General features: G+C 47.7%; 2 protein-coding genes across 8 annotated transcripts in view; one reads left to right on the forward strand and one right to left on the reverse strand.

The window, feature by feature from the left end:
- LOC142256862 (uncharacterized) overlaps positions 1–1,590 on the reverse strand; it is a 130,637-nt gene extending 129,047 nt beyond the window's left edge. Inside the window, exon 1 of one of the 6 annotated variants that reach the window (XM_075328804.1) lies at positions 1,193–1,590. The gene's annotated coding sequence lies outside the window, so the exon portion shown is untranslated. Of the gene's footprint in view, positions 1–1,171 lie in introns of all 6 variants that reach the window. The other 5 variants (XM_075328802.1, XM_075328803.1, XM_075328801.1 and 2 more) reach the window with 5 other exon arrangements.
- PPCS (phosphopantothenoylcysteine synthetase) lies at positions 1,272–7,479 on the forward strand. Of its 2 annotated transcripts, none has more exons than XM_075328805.1 (3): positions 1,272–1,859; positions 4,837–4,940; positions 6,139–7,479. In XM_075328805.1, exons 1-3 carry the CDS (start codon positions 1,331–1,333, stop codon positions 6,457–6,459), a joined length of 954 nt encoding a protein of 317 aa, XP_075184920.1. In that variant the 5' UTR covers positions 1,272–1,330; the 3' UTR covers positions 6,460–7,479. The 2 variants fall into 2 exon arrangements, with proteins under 2 accessions (XP_075184920.1, XP_075184921.1); XM_075328806.1 differs by having other exon boundaries at positions 1,316–1,384.
- The last annotated feature ends 4,081 nt before the right edge of the window (positions 7,480–11,560 follow it).

The following is an 11,560-nucleotide window of genomic DNA, read 5'->3' on the forward strand; positions in this document are numbered from 1 at the left end:
CAGTGTGCCCAGCTGGGACCAAATCCGGCCAGGAAGTCACAACCAAACTTTTCAGCTGCAGCGTTCACATATTGTTCAAGCAAAAGAGAATGCTGCAGCCGAACACTTTGGCTGTGACTCCCTGTCCAGATGATGGTCCCAGTAAGGGACACGGCACTGAGAACAGAGAGACAGCACCGGACCCGGAACAGACCCCCCGAGAAATCCAGACCTCGCCTTATTACTGATCCCCTCAATATAGACCATTTTCACAATCAACGCAGACCCCAGACTGTACCCACTACAATGATAAGGTCTCAGCCCCCATTAATGCAGACCCCAGACTGCACCCACTACAATGATAAGGTCTCAGCCCCCATTAATGCAGACCCCAGACTGCACCCACTACAATGATAAGGTACCAGCCCCCATTAATGCAGACCCCAGACTGTACCCACTACAATGATAAGGTCTCAGCCCCCATTAATGCAGACCCCAGACTGCACCCACTACAATGATAAGGTACCAGCCCCCATTAATGCAGACCCCAGACTGTACCCACTACAATGATAAGGTCTCATCCCCCATTAATGCAGACCCCAGACTGCACCCACTACAATGATAAGGTACCAGCCCCCATTAATGCAGACCCCAGACTGTACCCACTAAAAGGATAAGGTCTCAGCCCCCATTAATGCAGACCCCAGACTGCAGCCACTAAAAGGATAAGGTCTCAGCCCCATTAATGCAGACTCCAGACTGTACCCACTAAAAGGATAAGGTCTCAGCCCCCATTAATGCAGACCCCAGACTGCAGCCACTAAAAGGATAAGGTCTCAGCCCCATTAATGCAGACTCCAGACTGTACCCACTAAAATAAGGTCTCAACCCCATTAACGCAGACTCCAGACTGTACCCAGTAAAAGGATAAGGTCTGAGCACCATTAATGCAGATCTCAGACTGCACCCACTAAAAGGATACGGTCTCAACCCCATTAATGCAGACTCTAGACTGTACCCAGTAAAAGAATAAGGTCTCAGCCTCCATTAATGCAGACCCCAGACTGTACCCACTACAATGATAAGGTCTTAGCCCCCATTAATGCAGACCCCCAGAACACAGCACACTGTCCCTGCCCCATTAACGCTCCTTTTCCCACAGTCTTTCACAAACATGTGGAGCACGACGTACGATGTAGTTTTTATACTTTACCCTTCTCCCCCTCAAAACGCCCTATTCAAAGATGGCGGTTCTGTACTTCCGTCGCGGCAGGAAGTGACGTAATCCTAAACCCGCTGCATACTTGACACAGGCAGCTTTTCCCGTAGTTCCCTATAAGACTCGCTCGCTATGGCGGAGCCCAACCCCACAGAGCAGATCCGGCAGGACTTTGCTCCCCCGCAGGTACCGGTGGAGGATGCCGCTCGGGCAATGGAAGCCTTTGCTCGGGGCCACCACGCCGAGGGGCGCAGGGTGGTCCTAATCACCTCCGGAGGCACCAAGGTCCCGCTGGAATCCCGTACTGTGCGCTTCCTGGATAATTTCAGCAGCGGCCGCAGGGGGGCAGCATCGGCAGAATACTTCCTGCAGGCGGGCTACGCTGTGATCTTCCTGCACAGACACCGCTCCATGTACCCGTACAGCCGGCGCTATGCTGCCACCAACTGGCTGGATGTCTTGCGGCTGCAGCTCCCCAGCGCCCCCGGGGATAACGCTCCCAGAGTGGAGGCTGAGCAGAGCCTGCTGCCCGGGATCGTGCAGATCCTACAGGACTACAACAGCATGAAGGAGTCCGGCAGACTGCTGCCCATAGACTTCAGCACCCTGTCCGACTACCTGCACCTGCTCCTGGCGGCAGCCCAGGCCCTCAGCCCTCTAGGTGTGTGCAATAAAGCGCTCAGCCCTGTGTATGGATTATGGGGGTGCTCTAACACCAGCCCACTGGGGACCCCCATTTCACCATGTCCGTTCTGTGTTCTCATTCACATAAATGGGCACTGTATATATAACATGAGGGTTTTGACACTGATCACAGCCATACGCGCCCCCCCCCCCCAGTAAGCCGTGTTGGTATGTGTTGACACTAATCACAGTCGTATGCCCCCCATCCCCTGTAAGTGGTCTCATTATTAGGGTGTCAGCACCAATCGCGGCCATACGACCCCCAATAAGCATTGTCTTACGCCCCACCAGTAAGCGGTGTCAGTATTTGGGTGGTGCCACTGATCGCAGCCGTATGCCCCCCCAGTTAGTGGCTTCAGTATTTGTGTTTGCAGCTGTATAACCCCCCCCCCCTCGTAGGCGGTGTCAGTATTTACGTTTTCAGCCGTATGCCCCCCACCCCAGTAGGCGGTGTCAGCATTTGGGTGTGCAAATGCTGACACCGCCTACTATTCAGTATTTGGGGGTTGCAGCCGTACGCCCCCATAAGCAATGTCAGTATTTGGGTAGTGACACTGATCGCAGCCATACGCCCCCCCCCCCCCCCCAGTAAGTGGTTTCAGTATTTGGGGTTGCAGCCATACGCCCCCCATAAGCAATGTCAGTATTTGGGTGTAGACACTGATCGTAGCCATACACCCCCTCCCCCCCCCAGTAAGTGGTTTCAGTGTTTGGGTTTGCAGCCGTACGCTTCCCCCCCCCCCCCCTCTTTCCCCCGGTAAGCGGTGTCAGTATTTGGGTGATGGTATCGCAGCCGTACGTTCCCCAGTAAGTGGTTTCAGTGTTTGGGTTTGCAGCCGTACGCTCCCCCCCCCCCTTTCCCCCGGTAAGCGGTGTCAGTATTTGGGTGATGGTATCGCAGCCGTACGTTCCCCAGTAAGTGGTTTCAGTATCTGGGCGTGCAGCCGTATGCCTCCCAGTAAGCGGCGGCACTGATCGCAGCCATACGCCCCCCTGAAAGTGGTTCAGTATTTGGGATGATGGTACCGATCGCAGCCGTACGACCCCAGTAAGAGGTGTCCGTATTGCCAGACTCATTCGGCCTGATGTGACGCCCACCATTGATCACCCCATCACTTTGTGCCAGTTACCTGCAGCATCCCCCCATAACTGTGTGAACTATTGGAGAGGGTCCTGAACAGGAGGCTGCCATTTAGGCAGAGTTCCTCTAGTAGCAGCCCCTGCTCCAGTTTGTGGGTCCTTAGAGGACAGTCCTTTTTGGGCTCTTCTTTAAACTTTCGGATTTTTATTCATTTTTTTTCTAAGAGCTATAAGTTACATTTATGTTCTGAACTTTTCTACTTTTATTTCTCAAATAGTTTTTTTTTTTTTTCTTTTCTTAATTTTTGATTGGTCCCTCAAGGAGACTTTAACCCGTGATTACTTGATGGTTTGTGCTGAACACTGCAATAATTGTCTACTTCAGTGCACTGTAAAATCACTGCCAAATCCTGATCTTCAGAAGTGCGGACGCCTACCATCACAGTACCATTGGAGCCCCGCAATCGCTTTCCAGGCGACCAAAAGGCTTCAGAAGGCAAATCTCCTCATTTCCAGCCTTTTAAAAGCTGCAGTCACATTTGTCAGTGACATCTAAGGCAGGGGTGCCCTTCTATGTGGCCTTCAACCATCTGCATAGTGTCCGATCACGTATATTTTCCATGTTCAAAAAGCATAGGATGAGAACTGTAACTCTAATATTGACCCTTTTAAAGAGCTTTGTGACATTACATAGGATAAGAAGCCAAACCAGACCCTTCATTTGCAAACACATGTTTTGGGATGTTTTCCCCTAATCAGTGGAAAGTGGTCTATTTTGGCCTCTGATGGTGATCTATGGGGTAGTGTCTCTTCGTGGGGAGTGTCAAACCAGCGGAAGGAGACTTGTAGGCAATTCAATATTTAATTTTCCACAATTGCATTGCACGGCTTACAAGTCTCCTTACACTGGCTTTGAATTCTCTACAAGGAGAAATGCTCCCCTTAGATGGAGAAGACCAGTGGTGCATAGCATCTTAGAAACCGGTACTTATGAATGGCCTGCTGTGCGGTCATTTGTGGACCAGCCATACTTTGGCAGAATGGGCGAGTACTGATGCCTATACCACCGAAAGGAGTTGATCTAAAGAAGTGATCAAGCGTGAGTGCTGTGATATTCATTGGCATTTATGCGAGAGCCAAGTGCATGGTCTCTATTTCTGGACTGCGAAGGTATGAGAAGGGTACGGATAGATGGGAACCCCATAAATGGAGCAAGCGCCTATTAGAAATTTATTGTACATACTTTCCGTATTCGGTATATATCTAAGAAAGTAATACTTTGGTATTTTTGAGGCCTATGTGGTTGGTTTGATTGGCCTTAAAAAGGCTGTGCATCCCTGATTTGGGAATACAGCCTTTAGACACGGGCGCTGGCTGTATAACACAGCTGACACCCATGCTGAATGAAGAGGGATCAACTCCTGAGCCCACCCCATACATGAAGTGCGTACTGTATATGTATGGTGGATGTTGCAAAGGTTTATGATAGGTGAGTGGGCCCCGGTTTTGATAAGTGCCAACACCAGCCCTACCAATAGGGAATAGAGCATGGGTGTTGTAGTCCAGACAGCCCCTCTATATGGTCTGATAGTGGTAATGTAGACCAGAGACTAGGACTAATATTTCCTCTGGCGGAGGAGAGTCACATGCTTACTTTCTGTACAGTGTATAAAGGTGTTCTATAAATGCAAATTATAGGTGTCAGGTAGAAATAAGGAGCCGTATTGATTTTAGGGTTCCTGATGGTGGGACGAGCCAGATACTACAGTAAAGAATAAGTGTCCTGGTGTATCTTGTATAATAACCTATCGTTGGTTGATCTTTGGCTGCCATGTTACATGTATGTATCACACCATCCGTTTCCTTTCCTCCAGGATCCAATGCAATGTTTTACCTGGCTGCAGCTGTATCGGACTTCTACATCCCAGCATCGGAGATACCGGAGCACAAGATCCAGTCATGCAGTGGCCCATTACAGGTGCTTCAATTAAAAATGCACAAAAATATCATCATACAACACTGGGACCTCCACCGGTCTACAGAACTGGGAACTTCTGTTAGGTAGCTCCATTCCAGTACCATAGACTGGGATGGAGCTGCAAAGTGTGTGTAGTGCCAGCGTGTCTGCAGGGACACCAACTCACTTACCACCCCAGTCGGGTCACGTCCTCCCCCGCAGTAACCCGGGGCATCCACGTGTGCTGCTACCTCCTTCCCCTCCCGGGTCCTGTACATACTGCACAGGGTTCCTGGGAGTGCACCTAACATGTGCGCATGCACACCGGCTCTCCTCTTAAAAGGCCTGTGTACCACTTCCAGGAAATGCCCCTCAGCCTATGGCTGAAAGGCATAGTGTATTTAAGGCATCCTCCCATTAGGGGAGGTGCCTGTGCAACGCTTCTAGTTGGCTCAGGCAGTCTGATACCTAGCTAGTTGTTAGGTCCCGAGCTCCTGTGCCCTTATCTTTGTTTCTGTCTCAAGTAAGTACCTTCCTTCCCATACCTTTCTATCCCTGCCCACCATTCCTGTCTTGCCTGCCTTAGTCACCTCACCTGTACCCGGCTCTTCCTGAGTCTGTCACCTGCCAGTCCCAGGCACTGCCCTGGGAGTGGTACCTGGCGTCCACCTCCCGGTGGGTGCTTAGTTAAGCCACTCCCACTAAGGGGTAAGTCCGGGTCCCCCCTGTGCTCCAGTGAGTCCACGAATCCAGCTCGATGCCACTAAACCAGCTGTGAGCATTACAGTGTGTACATGACCAATTGCTAGATTCTCACCCATTGTCATGGTTTTGTGGCAAATTGAGAATGGTGGGTGAAGGACCACCAATCCAACAATTACCCATCTTGTGGATAGGTGTGAACTTGTTTAGTCTTCAATACCCCTTTTAATAAATTTATCAGTACAAACAGCACTACAAATCTTGGCTTGTGAACCATACAAGAGCAAACATACTGGAAGACGGCAAGTTTTTGGTAAAATGGGGTATTAGCCCAACATCCTAGATCGTTAGCCTTTCTCAAGCATGCAGAAAGGCGAATATTGTAGCTGAAATATTGGATTAATACATCTTTTTGTACATCTGCATCTGTAGTATGCGAGGCGGTGGTTGGTTGACCCTAATTTTGTAGATGTTAGTTTCAGACTTCAATACTTATTATTTTTTTTTTTTTTTCCAGATAACCATGAAAATGGTTCCCAAAATGCTGTCCCCCTTAGTGAAGGACTGGGCCCCCAAAGCCTTTGTTATTTCTTTTAAACTAGAGACTGATACAGAAATCCTAATCGAGAAAGCGCGGAAAGCGTTGGCGACCTACCGCCATCAGGTGGTGGTGGCGAATATCCTGGACTCACGAAGGGCGTACGTGGTGGTTGTGACCAACACAGAGGAGACAAAGCTTGCCGTATCTGATGAAGAGGACAGCGCAGGGGTGGAGATAGAAGAAAAGATCATCAAGGATCTGACCTTACGTCACACACAATTCATGAAAGGGGATTAAGTCAATTAGTCTCCAGCCTAGTCCTGATACTCAATGCCCTGTATAAAGTAGGGTATTACTACGGTGTACCTCTATTATGAGGGGTATGGTATAGTGCATTGAACGTTGGGTGTCTGCTCTTGAGGGTCCCAGTAATGATCAGCTTGACGTCCAGGTTTTTGTTTATTCCTGTCCATCCACATGCTGTGTATGTATACTTATATGTGTATGTATACTTATACACCATCTTCAGCATTTCTATGCTGTTCTGATAGGAAATGTTTCCTAAAGAAAATGTTGGGTTACTTGCTTTTTCTCCTCTAAAATAGGGGAGGTGATCCGACACCTACTGTAATATCTATGAATGAAGTATATGAATAGAGTATATATAACCGAGCGCTGCAACCAGGACACTAACCAAAGGGAATGGAGGTGAAAGTATAATTTGGACTAATTAATGCTAAGTTATAGGGCAAGTTTCTATAGAAGTGGTTAATCTTGATCAGTACTGTTTGTGCAGTATTAGCTAGAATTGCCCTGAAATTAAAGGGGTTCTCTACTACTCAGCCAGCCCCTTCTTAATCCGTATGTTTCCTCTTTTCAAATTAACACATACTCACCTCCGGTGCTGTTCCAGCGGTGCGGCACTGTCTCTCCAAGGATCATCTAGCTGTGATGTCACATGATCCCTGCCGCATCACTCTCCACACGTTCGGATGTATTGCGTACATCTGGAAGAAGTGAGAAAGCAGCAGCGCTCCCTTCCTCTAGATCGAACGATTTGCCCTAAGGCAGTGAAAGTGAAGTGGGCGCAGGAATCGCAATCATCCTGGCTCATGATCCCTGGAGAGAGACAGTCAACACTGCTGGAACAGCATCGGAGGTGAATATAAAGCCACCTTCACACTGATTTGTGACCTCCATTCACTGGTCTCGTTGGGGCTTCCGTCCAAAACACCCCCCCCCCCACAAAAACGGGTTTTGGATGCATGCACCGACGGGGCCATTGACTATAATGGTGTAGACAGAGTCACTGTGTGCGCTGTCTTGCATCATTTTTAGGAGTATGCGCTTTCTGGAGGCGGACACCCAGACGTAGTAGATTGTGTTTGGGTGTCCAGCTCCAAAAGGCGTATACTCCTGAAAATGATGCAAGACAGCGCACACAGTGACTCTGTCTACACCATTATAGTCAATGGCCCTGTCAGCGCATGCATCCGAAACTCCTTTTACTGGAAGCCCCAACGGGACCAGTGAATGGAGGTCAGAACGGAGTGTGAAAGGGGCCTAAGTGTTTTAAAAAAGGGGGTTGTTCGAGTAGTGGACAACTCCTTTAACAAGTTATACAACAAACTAATAGACTTCATGTCTTGACTATATCCCAATTTCTGCAATGAGCCCTGGGCCAGGGAGGTCCTCTTTTTTTAGTTTCTGCATATTACTAAAGCTGCTTTTGGAGGGGGCTGGCTATTCACACATTTCAATAAATAAACCAGTCCTCCCCTCTCCCGTCCATCACTGCCAAGAGGCTGGCTTAAAAGCGCTGTTCCCTTTCTGAAAACTTTCTTCTAGAAGACGGCATAGTCTTTAAAATGAATCTGTCACCAGGTTTTTTCCACCTAATCTGAGAGACCCTGATTCCAGTGATGTGTCGCTAACTGGGCTACTTAGTGTAGCTTTAATAAAATCACTCATTAATCAGCGGATTATCATTACATGACTATTTGGCGTGCTGTCAGGTAGTCCAGCATATTCATGAGCTCTGTATAACTGCTAGATCTGCAGCAGAGAAAACATTGATTTTTATCAATATGACAGCAAACAGCTCAGTAAGTGACATCGCTGGAATCAGGGTCTCTGTCTCTACATTATGCTATCAGATGAGGGAGCAAAAACCTGGTGACAGATTCCCTTTAAAAGCAAACAGTATTATTTACCCTTTCCAGGTCCCTTTGGGCACCAAATGCCTGCTGCTGCCAGTCTGTCTGCAGCCAAACGATCAGGTGGTGCTGCCTGTATAGATGGCACTGATTGGCTGCAGTACTGTCCATGAGACAGTAGCACTGCAGACAAACAAGATGGCCAGTCACAGAGAGCCAGTGCTGGACCTGAGGAGTATAAGTAATACAGGTTAAGGAAGAAAGTTTTCTGAATGGGGATAAAAACCTATTGAAATTAGAGGGAGCTGGCTTAGCCATAGAAATAGAGATGAACGGCCCCCTCCCCATACTACACCTCTGCTTTGCTTATACAGGGATAAACTGTACTTGGTCATATCCATTTTGCTGCTATAGAGGTGCGTGAGGTTTTTATTGTACCTCTGGGATTGATTAAATAAAAAGACATTGTACAATGACATCCGGTGGAGGATTCCACAGAGATGTTCTTCTCCACAAAACCATTCCTTTGCGGTGAGATGATCTACCTTCATAAGCACCTGATTGAGCCCTAAGGGTATTGTGCATGTCTCTGCAGTGCTTCGTTAACCTGAATCACTAGGAATCTGGGTAATTTGTATGTGGTATTTAATCATGCCACTAGAAAATCCCTCACCAAGATCAGTTTGCCGCCTATGAAGAGACCCAGTTCAAACCCTTATGCGGGCGTCACACAGTACGATATATCGGGCGATATGTCGTCGGGGTCACGTCGATAGTGACGCACATCTGGCATTGTCTGATATATCGTAGTGTGTGACAGCTACGTGCGATGATGAACGAGCAGAAATACCTTCTCGTTCATCGTTGACACGTCGCTCAGTTTAAAAAAAAAATCGACCGTCCGGTTGTTCATTGTTCCTGAGGCAGCACACATCGCTCCGTGTGACACCCCGGGAACGATGAACACAGCTTACCTGCGTCCCGCCGGCAATGCGTAAGGAAGGAAGGTGGGCGGGATATTTACGTCCTGCTTATCTCCGCCCCTCCGCTTCTATTGGCCGGCTGCTATGTGACGCCAAACGTTCCTCCCCCTTCAGGAAGAGGATGTTCGCTGCCCACAGCGACGTCGCCCGGGAGGTAAGTGCGTGTGACTGGGGGGTTAACGACTTTGTGCGACACGGGCAACAAATTGCCCGTGACGCAGAAACGACAGGGGCGGGTGCGATCGCACGATTTATCGTCCCGTGTGACGCCCGCATTAGTCTGGAGTGTTAGGACAATATATCAGTAGAGTTCCACTTTATGATCATTTTCCCAAAAGAACTCTACTGGTGTAATAAGATGGTTCAGCTTTTACGGACTGGGATTCAGATTTTGGTATCTGACCTACTTTAAAGTGCACCAATCACCAGGATTTTCCTATATAACCTAAAGCCAGTGCTATACTGACACTATCAGGCTGATTCTATACATACCTTTAGTTGTCAGCTAGGATGTATAGGTTTTGAAAACACAAGCAAGTAAAGTTTGTAAAATGAGCAGCTTTTTGAGTGATAGCTGCGGTGGGTACTGAAAAGTGTATCTCTGGCACACCCATGGGTGTGTCAGAGTTACGCTTTTCAGTATCGTCTCTTTTTCTCTGAGCACCCCTCTACTTGACAGTGAGCAAGATTATCCATTTATAGTAAGCTGGGGTGGGTATTCATAGTAATTCCCGCCCTCCTGTCTGTCTTTCATCCTCCTGTTAGTAAAACGATTCTATAATAGAATTAGCATAAATAAGAGACTAGAAGTGTTGAGGAGAGCCATAAGATGAAATACTTGATTAACCTCTGGATATAGAGCACTGTGAGAAGTGTGTTCAATGAAATAAGTTCTCTATACATAAGCCAGTGAGTTTTCAGAGGAACCCAAGATGGTCCCCAATGACATCACAGACCCTACCATCAGCATGGATCCACCAGATGACGTCCCTCCCATCCCCATCACCATGGATCCATCCAATGATTGCATAGACCCACCTACGGTGACACCCACCAATCAGCTCATGGACTACCACATTGATCAACCCACTGACCAATGAACACATCTGGACATGCCCTTTCCAAGGTTATATCAGGACATGCTTCAGTTGAAATAAAGCAGAGCCCGGGCCGACGTTTGTCGAAGAAAGATGAATATCCGACTGGGTGTCTGATCTCATTTTTCAAGCATGCACTCGATCCACACCAATTAGGCCAGGCAGTAGGCAACAAGTGATCTCTGGTTAAGAGTTCACCCTAACAGAAGGACCTGTGCTGATGTCATAGCCATGTGACCAGAAAGAGCGGGGCCTCAGCCAACATAGCTGATACCAGGAGGCAACATTATTTTTCTGTTGGCTGAGGCCACACTCCTTCTGGTCACATCGGTATGACATCAGCATAGGTCCTTCTAGTCAGTAAAACATTCTATAATAGAATTAGCATAAATAACAAGAGGAAGATGGACATGCAGGGGGGTGAGAATCCCTATGAATACCCACATCAGCTGATCAGCAGCTGCTGTCAATCAAAAGCTGCTCATTTTACAAACTTTACTTGTGTTTCAAAACCTATACATTCAAGCTGATAAAGGTATGTATAGAATCAGCATGATAGTGCCAGTATAGCACTGGCTTTAGGTCATATAGGAAAATCCTGGTGATTGGTGCACTTTAATACCAGATCTTTCCATTGAATGCAAGATATGGAATTGGTCTTCCTCTATCGCTTCATTGGGGGACACAGGATACCATGGGTGTATGTTGTTGGCTCCAGGAGGCTGACACTATGCTATTATATATATATATAAAAAAAAAGTTGCCTCCTCTTCAGTAGTATATACCCACTGAACGGACCTGAGCTGATCAGTTTTTGCTTAGTGTCCATAGGAGGTGGACACACGGGGCTGCTGTCAGCCCCTCAGGTTTGTATTGTTGTTTTTGTTACTGTTTTCCTCAAAGTCTAGGAAGAGCTCTGCCTTCTTTATTCTATCCTTACTTCCTTTTATGTTCCTGCGAGTCTCTTCAATAAGGGGTTTTTCTCTTCCTTTTAGGCTGGGCCTTACAGACCAGGAAATGTCACCATTCATAGGAGGTTTTTTTTTGTTTTACTTTCACAGTGTTTCTCCTTCCTTAAAGTGCCAATCTCAAGCTTCTAGTACTCTCTCACGCATCCGGTTCTTTCACATCCAGAATACGGGAACTCCAAGTGAGTCACTCC

This window comes from Anomaloglossus baeobatrachus, chromosome 11 (assembly GCF_048569485.1).
Source record: "Anomaloglossus baeobatrachus isolate aAnoBae1 chromosome 11, aAnoBae1.hap1, whole genome shotgun sequence".
Lineage (NCBI taxonomy): Eukaryota > Metazoa > Chordata > Amphibia > Anura > Aromobatidae > Anomaloglossus > Anomaloglossus baeobatrachus.